The 20,699-nt window shown below is 39.4% G+C and overlaps 1 protein-coding gene across 1 annotated transcript in view; it reads right to left on the reverse strand.

The window, feature by feature from the left end:
* The window catches only part of trim9 (tripartite motif containing 9), a 45,145-nt gene continuing 24,446 nt past the window's right edge, over positions 1–20,699 (reverse strand). The window contains exons 4-10 of the mRNA XM_046062304.1: positions 13,606–13,716; positions 12,121–12,274; positions 11,096–11,241; positions 8,316–8,454; positions 4,488–4,791; positions 3,612–3,774; positions 1–3,092 (exon numbers count right to left, since the gene is read on the reverse strand). Of these exons, the coding sequence (XP_045918260.1) occupies positions 3,015–3,092; positions 3,612–3,774; positions 4,488–4,791; positions 8,316–8,454; positions 11,096–11,241; positions 12,121–12,274; positions 13,606–13,716 (1,095 nt within the window). The 3' untranslated portion in view covers positions 1–3,014. The remainder of the gene's footprint in view (positions 3,093–3,611; positions 3,775–4,487; positions 4,792–8,315; positions 8,455–11,095; positions 11,242–12,120; positions 12,275–13,605; positions 13,717–20,699) is intronic.

Raw genomic sequence — 20,699 nt, forward strand, 5'->3', positions numbered from 1 at the left:
TTCATGTTCTCATCATGATGAATTTTAATAAAAATGAATTTCTCTCACTCCATCATCAGGTCAATATTTAAATTAGTCAAATACTTTACCTGCAATACTAAAACTAATCTAGAATACCTAATCCGCAAAACTATGATGGTGAACATGGTAAACATCAAACCTGCATATAACATCTGCATGTTAGCATCACAACATTAGCATGTAGCTTAGTACACATCACATAACAGCTAGCATGGCTTGGTCTTTAAAAAATTCTGTCTGACACTGTTGCCTGTTGAGGAGGCTGTTGCCCAAATGCGACGCCACAAATCCATCCCAGTGCATCACCACCTTTCCAGTTGCTTTAGTAGGACATAAACTGGTTCTCACGATTACTGAAAAGCCTTTTTTCAATTCAAGAACAAACTCCAGACCACATTTTTAAAGCGACAAAAAGATTCAGTTGCTTTCTTTCTGTAATAAGTATACATCAAATAAAGAAATAATGATGAATTCTCATTGAAAAACTCTGAACATCAATAAGTTACAGTATTTAGCTATACACTTTTCTGCTATAGATCATTTCAAAAACAATATTACAAAACTACCAGGATTCAGTCACCTAGAGTAAAAAAAGCCAGAATGAAGCGAGCTGCTGTAGCACCTTATTCAAACAACACAATCATCTTCAAACCATTTTCAACATCCATCAATGCACAGAAAATCCCACTTTTATGATACATCAGACCAAAATCCGCCCCTCCTGTTTTAAGAGCTGCACCGCAGAGAAGAGGCTGCATGAAGGCCTTGCTTCCCGTAGCATTTCATATGCTGAAGCTGTATTTTGAAATAGTTTTTTACAGACGATACAGAAGGTTCACATGAGCTAAGCCACTAAGAAAAGCATCTCATGTACACGGATGAGGGTACGACAGGGACGCGGCTGAGAATCAGACTATTGCTCTCGTCCAGGGATCGTTGCAGCTGCTGATAAGTCTCAACCCATCCACCCCCCTCACACACATTCACACAAACACAAAAAGAACACCTCTCATCCTCCCCCTGGTGATTTCACTGTGTAAGGATGTTCATGACTGACGGCAGGAAAAGAAATACACAGGATTTTTGATTTGTTAATGTGTCCTTTTTAAAGCAGTTACCCAGAACAAATAAATAATAAATACATTTCCAAAGAAAATAGGAGAATTAAATGTGGAATTCTCTTTCATCTAAAGCTGTACTAGTAAATGATTTAATATCAGATTATCATTTTGATTTATTTTGTCTTACTGAAATCTGGCTGGGAGTATCTTTGATCAGGATATGTCCTTTAACTCCACAGCTCCTAATGGTCAGGCACCATCTTATCATAAAGAGCTCATAGTTCCTTATTACCCCACCAGAACCCCAGAGTTACTTGTGGTTCATAGAGTCTCCAAAAGTAGATTGGGAGCCAGAGCCTTGAGATATCAAGCCCCTCACCTGTGGAATCAGGTCTCAGTTTGGGTGCAGAAGGCAGACACCATCTCCACATTTTAGAGTAAGACTTTCCCCTGATAAAGCTTATAGTTAGGGCTGGCTTAGGTGAGTTCTGAACCATCCCTTATTTATGCTGCTATAGGCCTAGACTGCCAGGAGACTTCCCATGATGCACTGAGCTCCTCTCTCCTCCTCTCCCGCTCCATCTGTATGCTTAACCCATTAATGCATGTTATGAACTTGACTTCCTCTCTCTCTCTCGTAGTTTTGTGTTTTCTTGTCCCTCTTCTCTGTCATTCTGTTGCTTTCTACAGGTGTTTCTGCCTCCGGAGCTGTGGAGTCTGGATCTGTGGTTGCCAGCCACCTACTGCTCCCATGTTCCAGCTCGACACCCGCTGCTACAAATTATTATCAGTGCTATTATTGTTATTGCTATCATTATTACTATTATTACCTTTTCTGGTCCTGCTCAAGGTTTCTACCTGTTAAAAGAGAGTTTTGATCATGGAGGGAATTGTTGGGTCTCTGTAAAGTAAGAGTACGGTCTAGATCTGCTCTATATGAAAAGTGAAACTTCTGTTATGAATTGGTGCTATATAAATAAAATTGAAATTAATTGCTTTTTAGGAAATAAGGATCCGAATTAAGAATAAAATATACTGAACTGTAAGTTGATCTTATGACGGGGGATACTTTTAATAAGTCAACTCATTTACAAAACAACCATAAAGGAGTAGTTCAATATTTGAGGAAATGTGCTTATTTGCTTTCTTGGCACGATTTATATGAAAGGGCCGAGACCACTTTCATGGCCATATGCTAAATATGAAACTACAGCCAGCAGCTGTTTAGCTTAAATTACTGGAAAGAAAGGTAAACAGCTAGTCTGGCTCTGTCTAAAAGTAACAAATCCACATACCAGAACCTCTAAATATCACGTATTAACATGTTATGTTGTGTTTTTATGAGCAGTTCTGTTGCTATTTTTTGTGCCTGTGAAACCACAACATATCGTTTTTACATTTCTGTTTTTGTACAGATGAAACAAATGAGATATAATGATTTAATAAGTGAGCTTTAGAGTGTTGGTAGAACTTTGGACAGAGCTAGGCTGCTGTAGATGTTTCCCCATGTTTCCAGGCTTTATGCTAAGCTAAGCTAAGCTAATAGACTGATAACTGTCAAACAATTCCTTTTCGTACATATTATGATCACGGCCAATAATACCAGGTCCATCAGCTTGCGATCACAATTATTTCTCAACACGATTTCACGTTCCTCAATTATCTGCATTTTGTCAAAATACAAGGTACAGATTGCAAAGCACTGTACATTTTGACACTGTGCTGCAGATGGTCCATGTGTCCAAGGTTTAGGCATGATAAAGGCATGGCTCAGCGCTGGATGGGGCCTCTAACAGAGAGTCATGGGGCAGGGGGACAAGACGAGTTGGGTAGTAGAGGGTGAGGCTGGGATCATAGTTATTTACTGGCAGGATGAACATTGCGAAATCCTGGAGAGGTTTTCCCCCAACCAGTGTGGGTAGTGGTGAGTCTTTAGCACACAGAGCCATTAGGATCAGCCTCCCCAGGGGTGTAGAAATCAGGGATGGGTAATCCAGTGTGCAGTGTAACCTGGAGAAAAACACATGCACATACAAATATATGGGTTAATAAATGACAGCAAATAGCTTTGATTTTTTATTTTAAGCCTGCAGGTGGAGCTGTTGAACTGTTTCCTTAGTAACTGGGGAGTTTTGTCTTTGAGACACTTTACTTTCATCACCCAGAGACAGCATTAAGAATGAGAAAACTGTCTGAGAGCAATAAGAAATTCACAGCAACTAACTGTTGTTGAGTCTTTGAAGCTTCCTCTTTCAAGGTTTAATCCTTCGAGCCCACATTTGTAAAACTTGGAAAAGCAGTTTTAATGAATTCTAATTGTACTCATGTGATATTTCTACAAGTAAAAATCTCTGTTGCGCCTGCAGCATTGCTCAGGGGGGGGTGAATCTTTAGCACAAGGGCAAGCAGGGCAAGCTATAAAACAGTACCCCCCTGGAGTTGTTTTAAAAGCATGCATCTTTACCAGTTACTGTAAATTTAATGTGATTTTCCCCAGTTCATTTAAAACATATAATTCTTCTTTACTACCTGGACATTTCGGTTGATGCTGATAGCAGGGTAATAGACGCCCTCCAAGCCTTCAAAAGCCACAGGACCCTGCTGCTCATCATTGATGAGGAAGATAAGGATCCTGCGTGTGAAGTCAAGCAGCACTCCTATAGTAGATCCTTTACTGATGCCACCGTCTGTCCTGCATGATCACACAGATAGAAATTAACCAAAGAAATATTCATGTAAAATAACATCTTGCAGGATATATGTCCTCCCATCCTGTAGCTGTACTCTGTTAGCAGAGGTAAACAGCAAATAAGCACATTTACTCAAGTACTGTTCTTATGAACAGTTCTGAGGTGCATCTTACTCATTTTTTACTTCTTTCTACTTCTACTCCATTACATTTATTTGATAGCTTTTGTTCTCTAAAGGCTTTTGTCTTCCATTCTTCATCTACATTAGTACTGGACAATCACTTGCGTTGCTACCTATTCCAAGGTCTAGGCTAAAAACCAAAGGAGACAGCGCCTTTGTTGTCAGGGCCCCTACACTCTGGAACAGTCTACTAGAGGAGATCAGGCTTGCAGAGTCTCCTCCTGGTTTCATCTCATTTATAGACTCAATTATACAAAATAGCCTTTAATGTGTGATGGGTCATTTATTACTCCATTACTTGTATATTACATGATTTGCGTTTTATTTACTTAATTCAAACTACTATATGTGCATAATTCATTTCTGCTTTACTTGTACATGGACTTGCTTTATGTGTTATATGTTGCACACAACTGTGTATGATACTGTGTGAGTCTATGTTGAACATTGATTGTTGTAAAGCACTTTGTTACATGTATTGAAAAGTGTTATTCGAATATTAAGATAGTATTATTTATTATTTTGATCCCTTACCTGTTGGTGTGCGAGTTGTTGTGCATGAACCAGGAGCGGTTGTTGTCCACATACATGGCCCAGGCCTTGTCATCCTTCCCCAGCATCACATCCTTCAGGACGTCCCCCCGAGCAATCCCGAAGGCCGGGTCCGGGTGATTATCATAGCGATCAATGGTCATTTCCCAGTAATGAACGCCGCGGGAGAAAGCTGAGTTACCCATGACCACCCTGTCGTCATAGCTGTTGCACGTCACCGTCAGGTTGTCGTTGGAGAGGATGATGTCCGGGTGAGCGGAGGCTGGGTCAAAGGTGAACCAAGCAACTGCGCACATACGGGAATAGCAGCACACACAGTTTAGCATCAATAATATTGACTGCAAGACCTGATAGAATGATCATGAGGTGACATGAATCTAGGCTGGAGGTTAGATGAGGTGAAGTTACACTGTAAATACTTAATGAAAGGAATAATTATGATTATTATGATTAATCATTCTTAACATACTATATAACTTAACTTATAACTTATAACTCTTAATCATTAATAATACTCTTTATAATATCACACCTGTGTCAGACAGTCTGCATATAATAATTGCCGTTTGTTTTCACCTGCTAGGAACACCAGATGGGTGGGGGTTTATGACATCTAGATAACACAACTAAAGCTAAGTAAATCCAAACTCACTAGCTGTTTCTTTATCAGTGAAGGGAGTTGTCATGATAACTGTGCAAACTCTGCATCACTGATGGCTCATGGACTTACATATACCAGGTGCACAGAATCACAACTCCAAATGAATTATAATGTTGTTCTGTGTCTACTGAATATGAAAATATGCAACTATGTGCTAATTGTTTGCCATATAAAATGTAAATATTGCGCTGCCCCCAAGTGGCAAACCCCCCAACACATTTAATACTGCTTTAATTTTCCAATGCACCACAAGCAAAAGGTCAATTCACATTCATTGAACTGGGTTAGTGGTGTAGAATTCAAACCTCAGCAAATCACAACTACCTGCATGGACTGTTATCACCAGGGGTTTGTTCTTTAACTTGGGTGAACTAACCCTTTATCTTTTCTGAGCTCTTACAACACATTACACTGCAAGCAGGCTAAATCAAACGCTAACAGTTTTGCAAACTGTTTGACTCAAGGTTGAAAATATAGTAACATAGCTCTATAACGAGGAATGTGAGCGTTTAACAGATGGACGTTTGCGCTTTAGATGGGCTCCACTGGACTTCATTGGTGTCGCTATGTGCTATAAAGTTTCATTACATGGCTTTATTTCCCAAAGGAAATAAAGCAAAGACATTTATTAGAAGCATGTACTGAGCATTTAATAAGTGCAGCCCACAGAGCAGCAAACTGCCCACCTGCCGGTTGGAGGGTGAAGACCGAACTGATGAAAGAGGAAATGGCCAGGAGGGGATTGGAGTTGAAACAGTCAGCAATGAGAGCCATCCATACCTGTGCCTAAAGACTGAATATCGCATGGGGGAAGTCCAGCTGAAATATGAAATGGGGAGGGGGGGGGGGGGAGAGGAAGAGAGGGAAAAAGGAAGAAAGAGAGGGAGAAGGAGGAGAGCGCAGCGAAGCAGTGAAGCAGAGTGTAGAAGGGTTGGGAGGGGTGGAGGAGAGGGCAAAAAGCAGGTTTGATCAGGGAAGCTGGTTCAACTTAGTGGCCTAAACACCACTGAGGAGATCCCAAAAAACAAAACCAAAGAGTTCCTAGAAACAGATCAGGGGAGACTTGAAAAGAACAAGAATATGATGACAAAGAGAAACACCGTTCTGATGGAGAAATTCATGCTTTTCCGTCGTTCCATGGGGAGAAATAAAACTGACAAAAATCAAAGCACACACTGGTCAGATTGAAAGATGTCAGATATCTACAAAAATACTAAAAATGTCTCAGTTATTGGGTCACTTTTTACAGCCTCCAACAGCTGCTGAGTGCTCTCTCTGTCAATAAGGGAAGGTGTCTGGGCCTTTCAGGTCCACTGATGGATGACAAGCTTCCCCTTATATGCAGAGCAGCATTTAACTAATGGAAAAGCAAGCACGTGGATGGATTAATCACAAAACAGCTGCTCCTGGATGTACCTGGTATAAAAGCTCAAACACACCCTTGAACAGAATTCACATCCTGCTGCTGCTTTTGGGTTAAAACCTTGCAACTGACATTTTGAAAGGCTTTTACTGTTATTATTTTTTGTGTTACATGAAAGATAAAAGAGGATGAGGACATTTGACGGCCCTTGGGTGCTTGAAATGCATGGTTTTCAATCTGAAATAAGAAAAAGAAATTGCCATGGAAGCAGCCACATAAGTTCTCTTCCCCTAAATTTCTGAGAAGTTGTCTCTCTGAAGATGCAAGGCGTTAGTCTGGCAGCAACAATTTATTATTCTTAAGATCTTCGTGAATTCAGTCAAGATTTATTTGCTGTTAATGAACAGCAAATTCCCAAGAAGGAGAAGGAAACTGAGCCAAGACTCTAGTCTGTGATCTCATGAAATGCCAGTAACTACGAAACTATACTATTTCTGTCCCTAGACCTGTGATAAAATACCAGCTATCCGAACGCTACAGGACAACATCATGGCCAATCACTTATGTGCCATGCTTCATCATAGCATTAAACAATCACGAAATCAATAGAAATGTAACCAATAAACTTTCTGATCATGCAAATAAATGTGTGTCAAACCTTTTTGGGCACAATACACAACACAGGGATACAGTAACAAGCATGTGGCAGACATTTGGAAATGTGCCAAAAGATAAGAAACACAGAGTAACACGTATATTCAGTCATGTCCTTCTGCTTTGGAACTACCTCAGTGAAGCCAAATCAGTGCACATTTTTACAGCTTTCTTGTTTTCTTTGGCTTTTTTTAATCTTTTAACTTCATATTTCGAGTTTTGTACACTGTGTCCTTGTATTTATCTTGTTTCTTTCCTCTCTTTGTCATGGCTACAACCAGTTCATAATATCACTTGCAATATTCTGTCTCTAGTCAGTTTGCCTTTCCTACTTCAGTCAGTCACCTGATCTTCACAAGCTCATTAGCTCCCCCAGTGAACATTACCCCCTCACTTCCCTGCCTCAGCATCCAGTCTTTCCGTTCTGGCCTTTTGGGACAGATCTCCATGCCTGCCGGCGCCTCAGACTAAAGCTCAACCGATAACGAATTATGAGGCCAATACTAATGTTGTTTAAACGATTGGATAGTAATGCAATAGCAGGTCCTAAATTTCTTAACAAAAAAAAAACCAATCTTGATACCGATCCCTTAGATTTGTTATTGTAAGACTTGTGACCAAGATACATACTAAGCACGACATTTGAAATGTTTAAAAATAAGCTTCTGCTCTCTGGTGGACAAACTGTGTAATGGTGACACTGTTTCTAAATTACTTCAAACCTAGTTTGCTGTTTCTATACTACAATTTCTCACTTATCGGCCGACATTTACACTGATACTAATAAATCTGCAGTAAGCTGATGTCGGCTGATGTCTATTTCAGACCTACTGTTTTGAAAAATGCTGTAAACTTGAGATAAAGTTTTCTTTTCATAATTACAAATACATGAAGGCGATTGAGTTCAGTCCTGCCACTGGAGAGGCACTAGCCTATTCTATTGGCAACACAGAATTGAGTCTTGGTTCTTTCTGGATTCTAACTTTATGGAAAATTACAACTTTATTCTAAATACTGACTAGAACATCAGAGATCAGTTGAATAAATGAATGAATTCTGTTTTGACAGTGCATTTTTCCTTAAAGATAGACAGTCACATGTAATGGTAGGAGGGGAATGATGCTTAACATACTCTCAGAGGTCTGCATGATCAGTGTCTTGCTGTACTGGCCCACTCCACTGGCGTTAAAGGCCTTCACTCTGGACTTGTATGTGCTGTTGAAGTGGAGCCCGTCCACTGTGCAGATGGTCTCTGTCCCCACGTACACTTCCTGTAAAGACACACAGTGCTTCCAGTTAAGCTGGCATATACATCAAGTGTGTAATTGTGACACAGGACAGACAGAGACTCCTGCTTTTTTAACCCAGCCCGCTCTGCTTCTGAAGGAGTGTCCTTTTTGGATTTGCCGGTGAGCATAATACGTGAGAGTGTGAGTTTGTACAACTGAGCGTGGGTGAAGCAGCCCACACTGGAGTATAAATAGACATGGGGACACAACTCGCCAAGCTCAGCGAGGCACTGCGTTGGCGGGCCTGAGTCAGAGAGTAGAGAAGAGAAAGAGAAAACTTCCTTTGCAATTTGGCAAATGGTTGTTAGGCAAAGCGTAGGTACACAGGTAGGACATAAAAATAATCCAAATAATAAAGTTCAAGTTTAAGCGTTGCAAAGACTGGATGGCAGATTGTAAAGACTAAAACAACACTTACACATTTAAAACACACAAAATAACTTTAGTAATAGAGTAAATGCAAACACAACAGAATATAAAATAAAGTTCTGAGATGATCTAGCAGCAAAAACTGCAACAAAATCTCTTCAAGCTTTAACACAATGTGGCATCGACTGCCTACCAATTAACAGTTAGCGGATGGAGTTGGTGATTCTGTTGGCATATTGGATGTAAATGATCACCCTCTTATGGAACAGTTATAATTACGAAAGAAGGATGAAGGCTCATGCAAACAGACAATTACAGAACACAGAGTGAACTAAAAGGACAACCAGCTGGTTTTAGAGAGGAGAGTAAACTGACTTAAGGTCACTGGCTGCTTTTTTTTCTAAATAAAAAGACTGGATGCCTCGACAAACAGCTGCTGGACCATACGCATTGCACAGGGAGTGTTTAGCTGAAGCTCTGAGTCTAGAAGAGTGTTAGCAACTGTTGTCCAATTTTAGCCTCATCAAAAAGCACTTAAGTTGACAGGCTCACCTATTTACAGTTCTAAAAAGTGTAAAGGTCATTAAGACAGTTACACAAACAGCCAACTGTGTACCCCATGGACCGCAAAGTCCAAAATTTACATTATTATCTCATGTTTGAGTGAACAGCTCTGGTTACTACTTTTTGGTGTGTGTGCAAAAAGAACATTAAAACCAAACCTAACTACTTTAATTATGCTGCACCAGCTATTTCTTCCCATCAAAATGTGATGGACATGTGCTTTTTAACGAGCTAAGACAAGATGTTTGAGAGAAGGCTGAGACTGAAATATGTGGGCTAAATTGGTTTTTTGGTGTGCTGTTTTTTGCTTTATTTCCACTCTCTTTGTTTAGAGGCTTATGAAATTGTCACTACATTTTAACTAAGCATGTCATTTCTTTTTTCAGGACAAAATAGGCTACTTGTAAATGCTTTCATTTGGTTTGTGAGGAGTGCTATCCCGGAAATATATTTACACAGTCTCATACTGTACTGGGCTTTCCTTGCATGTCCAAAAGTTTAATGGAGTTTCAACTGACAAGTGAGTGAGTAAATAATTTACATTTTGTGTTGTTCTATTGCTTTAAAGAAATGTTAAACATTTACAGTGTTTCTGCAGGGTTACATTTAATATTTTTAAAGAATTTGTATACCACATATTATGCAATTTAATACCTTTATCACAGTCACAGCCAAAGAAATAAAGTATGGAAAACGGGTAGAGACAGATACATCGATATATAAAAGATTTGGGTTGTATAGGTTCCTGTTCATGTTATAATATTGTTGATTTGTTATTAAAATGTTGGGGCATGAGGAACAGCACTCTTTTACTCTCAACACATGTAGAACCATATCTCAAAACAACACTTATAGCACAAAAACAAGTTTACAAAACATAGTTTATGACAATATGAAAAAACAGACTAACAGAACAGGAGTTATATAACTGAAGGGGCTGTAAAACTGATTATCTAAAATATTTTGCAAGCAGCTACATCCCTTTAACATCACTATAAGAAAGTGGACAGATCTCCCAGATTGATTGTTATGAGCGTGAACAGGCCACTGTATGGAGGAACTTGCTCCTTACAGGTTTAGAGGTTGCACACAGATATCCCCTGCCATTGAGCGTATTGTTCAGGAGGTTTAAGTTGCCGTTATAACAAAGCAGGGGCCTCAGTGTATAGAGAACTGTGGAGGGTCTTGCGGATGCATTACATGGTGAACCTCTGAGAGGGTATGAATACTGCCTTGATCCCAGATTACACTTCCTGTGGGATCATCCCAGCTGACAGCTGCATTACACACCCTTTCTCCTGATGGTGTGTCATTCAATGCCTCACTACAGTGTGTGTGTCACATCATGGCCTGCTCTCGTATCACTTAGAGCTGTGCAGTACAGCCCTCACAGATCGACTTGAGGGATTTCAGCGATAAAGTGTTGCTTTCACAGTCCCCTGGCTGAGCTGGTGTCCTCTCTGGCACCAAGGAAGAAGTCTTTGTTGAGAGAGAGGGTGGGTGGTGTTCTGTAAAGGTGAATTATTACTCTAACTGGTCCTGTTTTTCACTTTTTGTCTTGTAGGCTAATCTAAATGCAAATCCAACAAAGATTCTCCTGTTAGGGTTTTACAAGTAAACGTAAGACTTCTTTTAAAGTCGACAGATAAATCCCAACGAGTGACAAGAGTACCTGCAGAGGGAAACCTACCCTGAACGGCCCCCCGTTTCCATCGTCCAGCTCCAGGATGTAACCATCCACGGCGATGGTGGAGAGCGGTGGCTGTTTCCATGACAACGTGGCACTGTTGTTCTGAGTGCAGCATTCCTCCAGCTGGAGCATGGGAGCAGCTGGGACTGAGGAGGGGAAAAACCAGGCCAGATTACAGCCCACTGAGATATGAAAAGATAACGTGCACATGCATGCACACACAAGCACACACGCACACTCCTCAACTGGATATCACTCTGCAGTGCACGGAGACCTGTCAATGTTTATCATTTATAAATTCATTTATGAATACATGAATTTAGAATGCATTAATCAAAGGCTTCCGAATCATGAATATAAACACACCAAAGTTCCTTGACTTTCTGAGAAATTTGCAGAATATTTTAGCAAACACCTGCAGTCTGTTTGTGACATCATACTGTGTAAAGCAGCTACCAAACCAAACACAAATGTCTATGCACACATCCAGCAAGGTCCCCAACTCAAATTGCTTCTGAATATAATTTCATGATTACTTCAAATAAAAAATCATTTGTGACTTTAAAAGATGAAGAGGTCACGAATAAGCTCTCTCTAAATTGCAACAGCAAACTCAAGGGACTGTTGTCACAGAAAAAGAGGAAACTCCCTTGCAAACATTAGTGTCCATAATACATTTAAGAAATTGACTACATAGAAATATCACATTCAAATTAGGTTTCAGCGTTAAAATTTAACAATACCCGAGGTAAAAAGAGTGCAAAACATTAACTATAAACCAGCGATTCAGTAGTACAAACACTGCTAGTATATTAGCGATTTTTCACAACAGAGGTCAGCCCTTTCACAGGCTGGTAGGGATTTAATGTCTTGTTCAGTAGAGAAGATGTTCACTCTCAAGAGGGCTTGAACTTGCCTCTTTGAGTTTAAAAAAAGTCTCCATCTGAGCTATGCCTGCTCTCATCTAGCAGCTCCTCCTCGAAATCCCTCAGGTGTCTATATCTGTTACCTCCTTCTCTTTTTACCTTTCATTTGGACAAAGTCCAGCTGGTGGATCGTCTGCAGGAGGGGTCCACTGTCCAGAGTGAGGTCAAAGTCGCTTGTCATTCTGGGGGTGAGGGTTCCCTTCCCCCACTGGCCCTCTGTCATGTGAACCCTCCGGATCAAAGCATCTGAGATCTAAGATCAACATTGGACAAATTAATTCACAATTAAAACTGTTACTCATCTGTTACAGCTTCAATTTCTGGCCATTCTCTGGGACAATGGTTTCCAACCTGGGGGTCAGCAGCCCCAGAAGTGGATAGAAGATAAATCTGAGGGGTCACAATATGATAAACAGGAGGCGAAAGCAAGAAGAAACTGTTTCTGCTGTATAAGTCAGGTCAATGCAAGGCAAATTTATTTGCATAACACTTTTCAACAAGACACTATAAGAGTGTTTTACATAAGACACAAAGGCAATAAGAAAAGAAACACAAGACAATATAAAAGGACACACATAAATAGGATTTAAAATGGTTGAAACGAGATAATAAAGAATAAAACAGATTAGGCAGCAGAATAAAAATGGCAGTGCAGCTGCAGTAGAGTGCAATATGTGAATAAACACTTTAACTTAATAAAAGGCAGTAGCACACAGAAAAGTCTGATTTACAAGAACTGACAGTTTTCTGGGAGTTTGTTCCAGGTATGTGGTGAATAAAAACTGAATGGTTCTCCGTCCTGTTATTTTTGACTGGGGACAGCAGACCTGCCTCAGACTATCTGAAAGATCTGGATGGTTCATGACATAAGAGCATAACAGAAATATTTTGGCCATAAACCATTCAGTGCTTTATAAACCAACAGTACAGTTGTGAGGCCAATTCTTTGACAAACAAGAAGCCAGTATAAAGATCTGAGAACTGGACTTTAAGGTAGTGGTAAGCTGATTTTGTAATTGTCTTAATGTGCTAAAATGTAGGTCTTGATTTCTGGCTTGGCTTGTGGTCATTAACGTCAGCAAATGACTGAGCACTGACTTTTAATCATTTGTCTTTGGGTCCAAAAACAATCATTTCTGTTTTGTCTTTGTTTAATTGAAGGAAATGTTGCCACAGCAAATCAGGGATTTGTTCAACGTACCAACTGACCATAGAGTCACCTGGAGACATAATTATATACAAAAAGACATTTTACTGTTTTCTATAATCTGAGCTAGTGGGAGCAAGTAGATGCTTAACAGAAGAGAAGAGAAAATTTTCTCTTCTTTTCTCATATCTCTTCTTGTGAATTTGGAATGATTTCACTTCTTAAGAATAATTCAAGGAAGGAAAATCACTCTCTGGCAATGAATTAGCACGGCTTTGTTTTAAGGGGTCTGAGCTAAAAAGGTTGGGAACTGGGGCTATGGGAAACATTTTGCGTTCTTCTCCACTTTTGTCCTCCACAACTGTAACTTGAAATGAAACAAGAAAAAGCAGGAGCTGTAGCCCCTAGCAGAAAAAGAGCCTTGTTGTGCACCTTACCTGCAGGAAACCACTGGGGTCATTCTCCTTGATGACCTCCAGACAGTACTCCATCAGCCCTGTAGTCTGACGCAGCTTCACCGTACAGTGGGAGATCTGATCCCGAACCACCTGGAAAAAAGGGGCAAAAAAGAGGTCTACTGAAACAGTAAAAAGGGAGAGGAAAGAAGAAATGTCAACGAGGGAATCAAGTTTGCAAGTATAATACACTTACAACAACAACAACAACAACAACAAGCTTAGGGAAGATAATCATATGTTAATCATTACCCTTTTCCTGTAATCACTCTGGAGTAGAACATGAATACGATGCACAAATATGGTTTAATAAAGTGTGCGAGTGCTGTTAAGTATAAATAGGGCATGAATAGAAGACGAAGGGCAAAAAGAAAGACTGGAGATGCAGAGAAATTAAAGGGGAGTTAATTAGCAGAAGGTGGCAGAAAAGTGGGACTAAGGAGAGTAGAGGAGAGAAAGAAAGGCAAAGAGAGGAAAGATGGATGCAGGAGCTAAAGACAACAAAAACTGGTGACACTGAAACAGCGTAAAAGGACACATAAAGAAAGGTGGATGGAAGGAGGAGGCTGGTGATCACAAATTAAACGAGGCTGTTAATGGATGAGAAGCTGAATGAGACGACCAGGAGGAATACCAATAATGAGATTAGCAGCGAGGATTGTTGAAGTGATTGACTGAGTAATGTTTTCCTCTCGCACGCAGATTGAGGGAAGGCAGAGGAGGCTGAAGAGACAAATGATCCTGTTATTGACGTTAATCGAAGGAGAGTGACATTTTGTTTTCACGCGCCAGGCCGTGTGAACAGTCGTCAGCATCACTGGTTACATCAGAGACGAGACGAGACTGATCCAAAATATCTCGTCTTCCTGAGCATTTCACTCAAAAATGTACATGTATGCATTGAAATTTTCTGTACGCAATTATTGATTTATGACTGAGAAAGAAAATACAAATGTGATTTTTATTGCTGCTCCCCATATTCATAATTTATCTTCCCACAACATGATCTGAACGCAAGAGAACAGGGAAGAAACCCTCCTTATCACACATACAACACAATTTTTGATTGCTTTGATCTGATATTTGATAGATGCGACATTGGAGATTCCCTCTCTACTGACTCCACTGATGTCCACAGACCTTCCTTGCTACAGTGTGAAATAAATGGAGGTTCTGGACCAAGTGTTGCTAGGTAACAAAAACTTCACTGTTGCTATCTGAAAGGCTCCAAGGCTGAATGGAGAGGAGAATCCTTTCTGCAGTAACACGACAGTATACACGAAGATGTGTGTGTTTGGTAGATCAATTCTACCAAATAATTTTAGTATAATCATTATAATAATTATTTCTTATTGCATACTTGTGACAATTGCGTTTTTCGTGGCTGTTTAGCTATGACAAAGTCTAAGGCCACTAATTTGCAAGTAGTCTAATCTTAGCCTGACTCGTGTCCACTTTATTTGAAAACCACTCAAAACCAGTTTGCAAAACAAAAACTTGTTACAATCCATCCTCCTTGCTGATCTCTTTACCTCCCGCCACCTGATCCTTATTAGTACTGCCCACTGAGCAGCAAAACTACACCCAATCAACAGTTACAAAAAACACGATGTCAAACACAGAATGAACTTCTGCATGAACCATGAATATATAGTATGTGATTATTAACAACAATTCATCAAATAACAATAGGTGCCAAAATGGCTCCTACATGCCAGTTGAAGAATGGGATGCCATCCCACAGCAGTGTGTGAGACCAGGCTGGTGACCAGCATGAGTAGGAGTTGCCAGGCTGTTGTGGCTGTGTATGGTTCTTCTTCATGCTACTAACGCTCCTGTTTGTTAAATGAATAAATTGTTAAATTGCCAATATGTCTTGTTTCTTCAGACATTATTAATCCAATCCTTCAAAAAAACACCAAACAAGAGTGAGCAGCAAAAAAACGCTGTTTAGCATTGTCAGATTTTTCATGGGCGCAACCCACATACTCAGCTCTGCTGCTCATCCCACAAATGCATGTTCCTTACAAATGTGGTACCATTTAAAAGGGACATAAACAGTATAAGCTTTCCAATGGTATAAGATTTATTGCCAAGAAGCATTGTGACAACAAATAAATAATCTACCAAACACAAATTTCCTTAATTTTTGTGCGTAATTTAATTATAATAGCTTATTAGATTATTTGGTCTTTCTCAGATGTAATCAGCCTGGGGAATAAATATACACATATTATTTACAATGATCATGAACGAAACCATTAAAGAAACAGACTGTAGTATTATTGACACATGCACATAAGTAAGCTTTAACATAGCCCCCTTTTTAAGGCTATAATCAGAGCATAGAAGAAGATTTCAGGAATGTCCTCTGAATAGCATCAAGTATGGAAAGGCAATTTGGTTAAAATATGTTATTTATATTACAGTAGCAATTTGATATATTAGGGCTGGTCGATATGGCCAAAACTTCTATCCCAATAAATTATTTCATATTATTTGATATAGATAATTATCACAATAAATATCAAATCATTACTTCTTTCAAGTTTAAAGGCTGATTTTTGCTCCTGAATGAAAGTTGAAGAAACCAGTTCACTTCGGTTTTAAACTATTCTTTATGGTCAGAACATGACAAACACTTGATGCCAAACAAATTTTAACAAATCTGAGGCAGAATATTTATGATAAATAAATATGCATATATACAAATATGCATTAGTAAAATGAAGTAAAATCTTTTTTCAGTCCCTTTTCCTGAACAAAATAAATATTTTATTAGAAAAATTAAGTGCTAATTCATGCATAATTTAAATTAATTAAATCAAACATTTATTAAACATTTGTTAATTATCAAGATAATCATCGTTACTGTTTTATTGCCCAGTCCTATAATATATGATTTTTTCTGGAAATTCTGTTGGGAAACTGTCTGTTGCTGAGCTTTATTATATTTGACACAAAAGTCCCAATAATCTAATAATTAAAGCACTCCTGCATTACTGGACTAACCAACCACAAAAATTTAAAGGCATAGCTATCTCAGCAGCCAGCAGAATTAGTTTCCACTGGTTGATAAATCTCCATTGTCTCATGCTATGTATCATCATATCATCCTTCCCTTAAATCAAGCGTGGAAATATTCCATTGATTGTAGTGAAAACTGCAGAATCATCTTCGGGCTGCCAGTGTCACTAGCACAGCACAATCAATGTTTAATCACTTCACATCCAGTTTCCTGTCAATTCAAATGATCTTGCCGGCTTAATGACAGAGGGATTGAAAAGAATACTTACTGTGTTATAATAATCACTTTGTTTTATCAGTTTATTTAGACAATCTACATGTTAAGGGCACCACTCCATGTTTGGTGTGCTTTATTCAAACTTCACAGAACCGAAAAATTCTGTTCCCAGTTCAGTTTGTTTGGGCAGCTGGAAACAATTTTAACTGGCCTCAGGTGCCTTAAAACAAACTGCACAAATGCACTTTGTGGATTTTAGTTTTTAACCCCTAAAGACCCCTCGTCTCCTCTTCCTCAGCTGTTTACTCGTGCTCTTATCTGCTACAAACTTGTGGAAACTTGTCCTTTGTCCTGTGGTTCTGCATCCCTCTGCGATAAAAACTTACTGAATAATTGCTAAGGTTTGGTCCATTTGCACTAAGACAGTGTTAATTTAAAGGAACCAAATATAAAAATGCAACCTGGCCTCTGAGTTTCAGACTAAATCAAATAAATTGTAGGTAAGAGTATTAAATATTAACTGTAAACAGAATAAGTAAATAAATATTTACAGAGACGCAGCTAATCATATTCTCATTATTCCCACTTTTAGTACTGTAATCAATCAGCCAGGAGAATGACCATGTTTAACCTCTCTTCCCATACAGTGAGAGGAAATCTCATTCCAGCTCTGATGATTCAGTCTATATTTCTCTGGCTGAGGGCCAATCCCTTCCTGCTGTGTCAAGCCTGGAACATCCACACCCCTGCAGTGGCCTGGCAGGGCTCCAGGAAGAGTTCCTCACTGCTGTCGCTGCCTGTTCAACAATCAGACTTGCTGTCCCTCCTTCTTACACAGCTAGAATTGCAATGTCTTAATTCACAGAGTACAATACATATGGAGGAATTTTACTTGAGGGTGCAGAGATATGCCGGCAACTTTTATCATATCTTGTCCTTTTCCCTGGCGTCCTTCGTTTCCTTCTTCTCTCACTGCTGCTGGCTGAACAGCTTCTCTCAGCATTCCAGTCATCTTTCCTGAAATCTGCTCTAAATCAGCTTCGGAATAACATAGCCTTTAAAGGCTGCCACCGGCAATACTGCTCTGCCAGCTGATCAGCGGATAATCGGTGTGGGGATCCATTCATCTGAATTTAACACAGAATGAAGGGACAGCAACAGCTTGAGGTGGGGCGGTAGCGGAGGGAATTTAGCATCTTGAAGATACTAGTGAAAGAAATGCATTAAGAGAGAGAGAGAGATAGAAAGAGAGAAAAAGGGTGAGCGACAAAGTGCAGGACAGAGTGGTAGAGGGCAGAGCTGGCTGTGTAAGTGGGCCACAGTTTCTGCAGCAGCAGAAATGGGGGACTAACTCTCGCCCTGTGTCCTCTCAGACATATGTGGCTGTCATGGTGATTAAGCACATCATCATACAGAGTCACAGCAGCTTAACAGCGTGGCAAAAACAATCCCAAACAAGGAGAGGGCATAATGAATACAAACTGATGCTGAGAGCGCTGAAACATACTGTAATATGTCTTTTTGAAATTATCATTCATGTTTGGAACAGCAGGTTTCCATTACATTTCTTCATTCCAAAACATGTTACTACTCTTGTTTTAAAAGGAACGCTAACGTAACCTGATTTTTAATGAGATTTTTATATACAAACCTGCAATAACAGATTTCTTAACATTTAACTTGACAAACTTATTTGCAAAACAGTGGCTTATTTATGCATCTAGCAGATACGGAGCAACATTAGCTTTCATATGTTATTGCATTTCTGGCCAAGTCTAATATTCACTCTCCTTAATATCTGTCTCTTTAGCTACAAAATGCTCCACTTTGTTCACCAGCTAGTCACTAACTGTGGCTATCAAACGTTAGGTGCTGAGCAGGTAGTGGACAGAAGTTTTTTAGAGCTTTTTCACTGAAAACAGCTGCCTCCTACGGCCAAAAAAAGTTGTGGGTCATAAAAAACAAAAGAATGAGGTCAAACTTGTTATAAAGCCGTAGAGCTGATTTGAGTGATAAATCTTTGGTGGGTTTGTCACATTTGATCCACTGTTATTATAAAAATATTGATTGTAGCAGCTTTCAAGAGATTTAAACAGCACTGACTACAAACCAAGGCAGGATATTAAATAAAGAGCCACAATTATCCAGTATCTCATCAGCTGTACATATTATACTGCGAGCGAGTCTGCAGGTCCTGCTGCCTCTATGTGAAATATATTGCCTTCTTCTATCTGTTTCTGTTGTAATTATTAGGCTACTGCGACACTTTTGGCCTTGTAAGATACTGTAGATGCTGCCTCTTAACCTGTGCCTTTACAGCAGCACATAGTAAACAGGGATACAGTCAATCTATAACAGTGTGACATTATGGACGTGCATAAAGACGATATATTGATACTAAGAGGGCTAGATAGGGAAAGGAAAGTGAAAGATTGGAGTAAAGGAGGAAGAGGATTATGAAAAGGGAATTGGACTGAGGCAAAAGAGGAGAGGAAGAAAGGAGGTTAAGGAATGGAGGGACAGTAAGAGAGGAGAGGAGCAAGACAAAATACAAGAGGGGCTGTGATGGGAATCAAACTGTTACAATAAGGGACTGAAATCACTTTCTGCTTTGTGCTATATGTTACATGCTGTAGTGATGGTCAGATAAAGTGACAAGTGCCACTTCCACATACACTCAGCTGTCAGCGAGGATCAGGGCGTTTCCTGCTTGGCATTAATGTGTCTCCAACTCAGACGGATGCAGAGAAAATGCAACAGTAAGTTTTACTTCCTTGATGCAAACATAACAAGAAAGTCAATGCTAAAAAGGAGCAGGGGTAAAACGACAGCCATTGGGCTGCATCTAAGGACTATTTTCATTGTTGACTCATCCGTGAGGTCTTTTTTAAAGTAATTGTTTTATTTTCTGACCAAAAGTCTAAGACACAAATAAATTTAATTTACAATGATACAAAACAAAGAAAAACAGCAAATTCCCACATTTTAGCCAAAACTTTTTTTTTTAGCTCAATAAATTATTAAAATGATTAGAGTTTAAACAATTAGTCAATTAAGCAATTAGGCAATATACAGAAAAATTATCCGCAACTATTTTCAGTCAAGTAAAAATTCCCTAAAATCCCTAATCATAGCTTCTCAATTGGAGTCCAGAAAACTGAAATGGAAATTATTTACTATTTTCTGACATTTTTAGATAAATGATTAATTTATTAATCAAGACAGTAATTGGCAGATTCATTGGTGACGAAAATATTAAAATTGTTGAGTCTTCTCCTGACAGAACAGTGAATTATTCAAACAAGCATTTTACAAAGAAAGCACAAAAGTACTGATGAATAATGCCCTGATACTGAATTCAGCAACAGTCTTAATATTTCATGTTGATCCTCTCTGCGTCAATAGGAGCTGTCGTTCACAGTGAGAGAATAAATAACTTGATATTTGCCTCCAGTGTTCTTCATATTTCCTGAGTTCATCTCTGAGCTACTGTACAGTCCAAACTGTTCCTTGTGTTTGAGTATTTGAAAGTAGAGGACCCTGGGGAGCAGGAATCCCTGGAGCAACACACTTATTCAGATGACGACAAGTCAACAGGGAGGACAGCAAATCACTATAGTGGAAATAAAAATAGCCTCAGTGCAGCTGTACTCATTAAACAACCCTGGTTGGGTGTCCGGAGGACAAAACATCCAGTGGCAAAGTTTGGAGTGAGCATTTCTGATTCATTTTGTGCTTCTCTAATCAGCCCTCAGAAGAATCCCTCGTCAGTTCACTGCTGACTCTGTGAGCTCAGATCTCCCAGATGAAATTCAGTGAGAGGGACTGATAG

Source organism: Micropterus dolomieu, linkage group LG11, assembly GCF_021292245.1.
Source record: "Micropterus dolomieu isolate WLL.071019.BEF.003 ecotype Adirondacks linkage group LG11, ASM2129224v1, whole genome shotgun sequence".
Classification (NCBI taxonomy): domain Eukaryota; kingdom Metazoa; phylum Chordata; class Actinopteri; order Centrarchiformes; family Centrarchidae; genus Micropterus; species Micropterus dolomieu.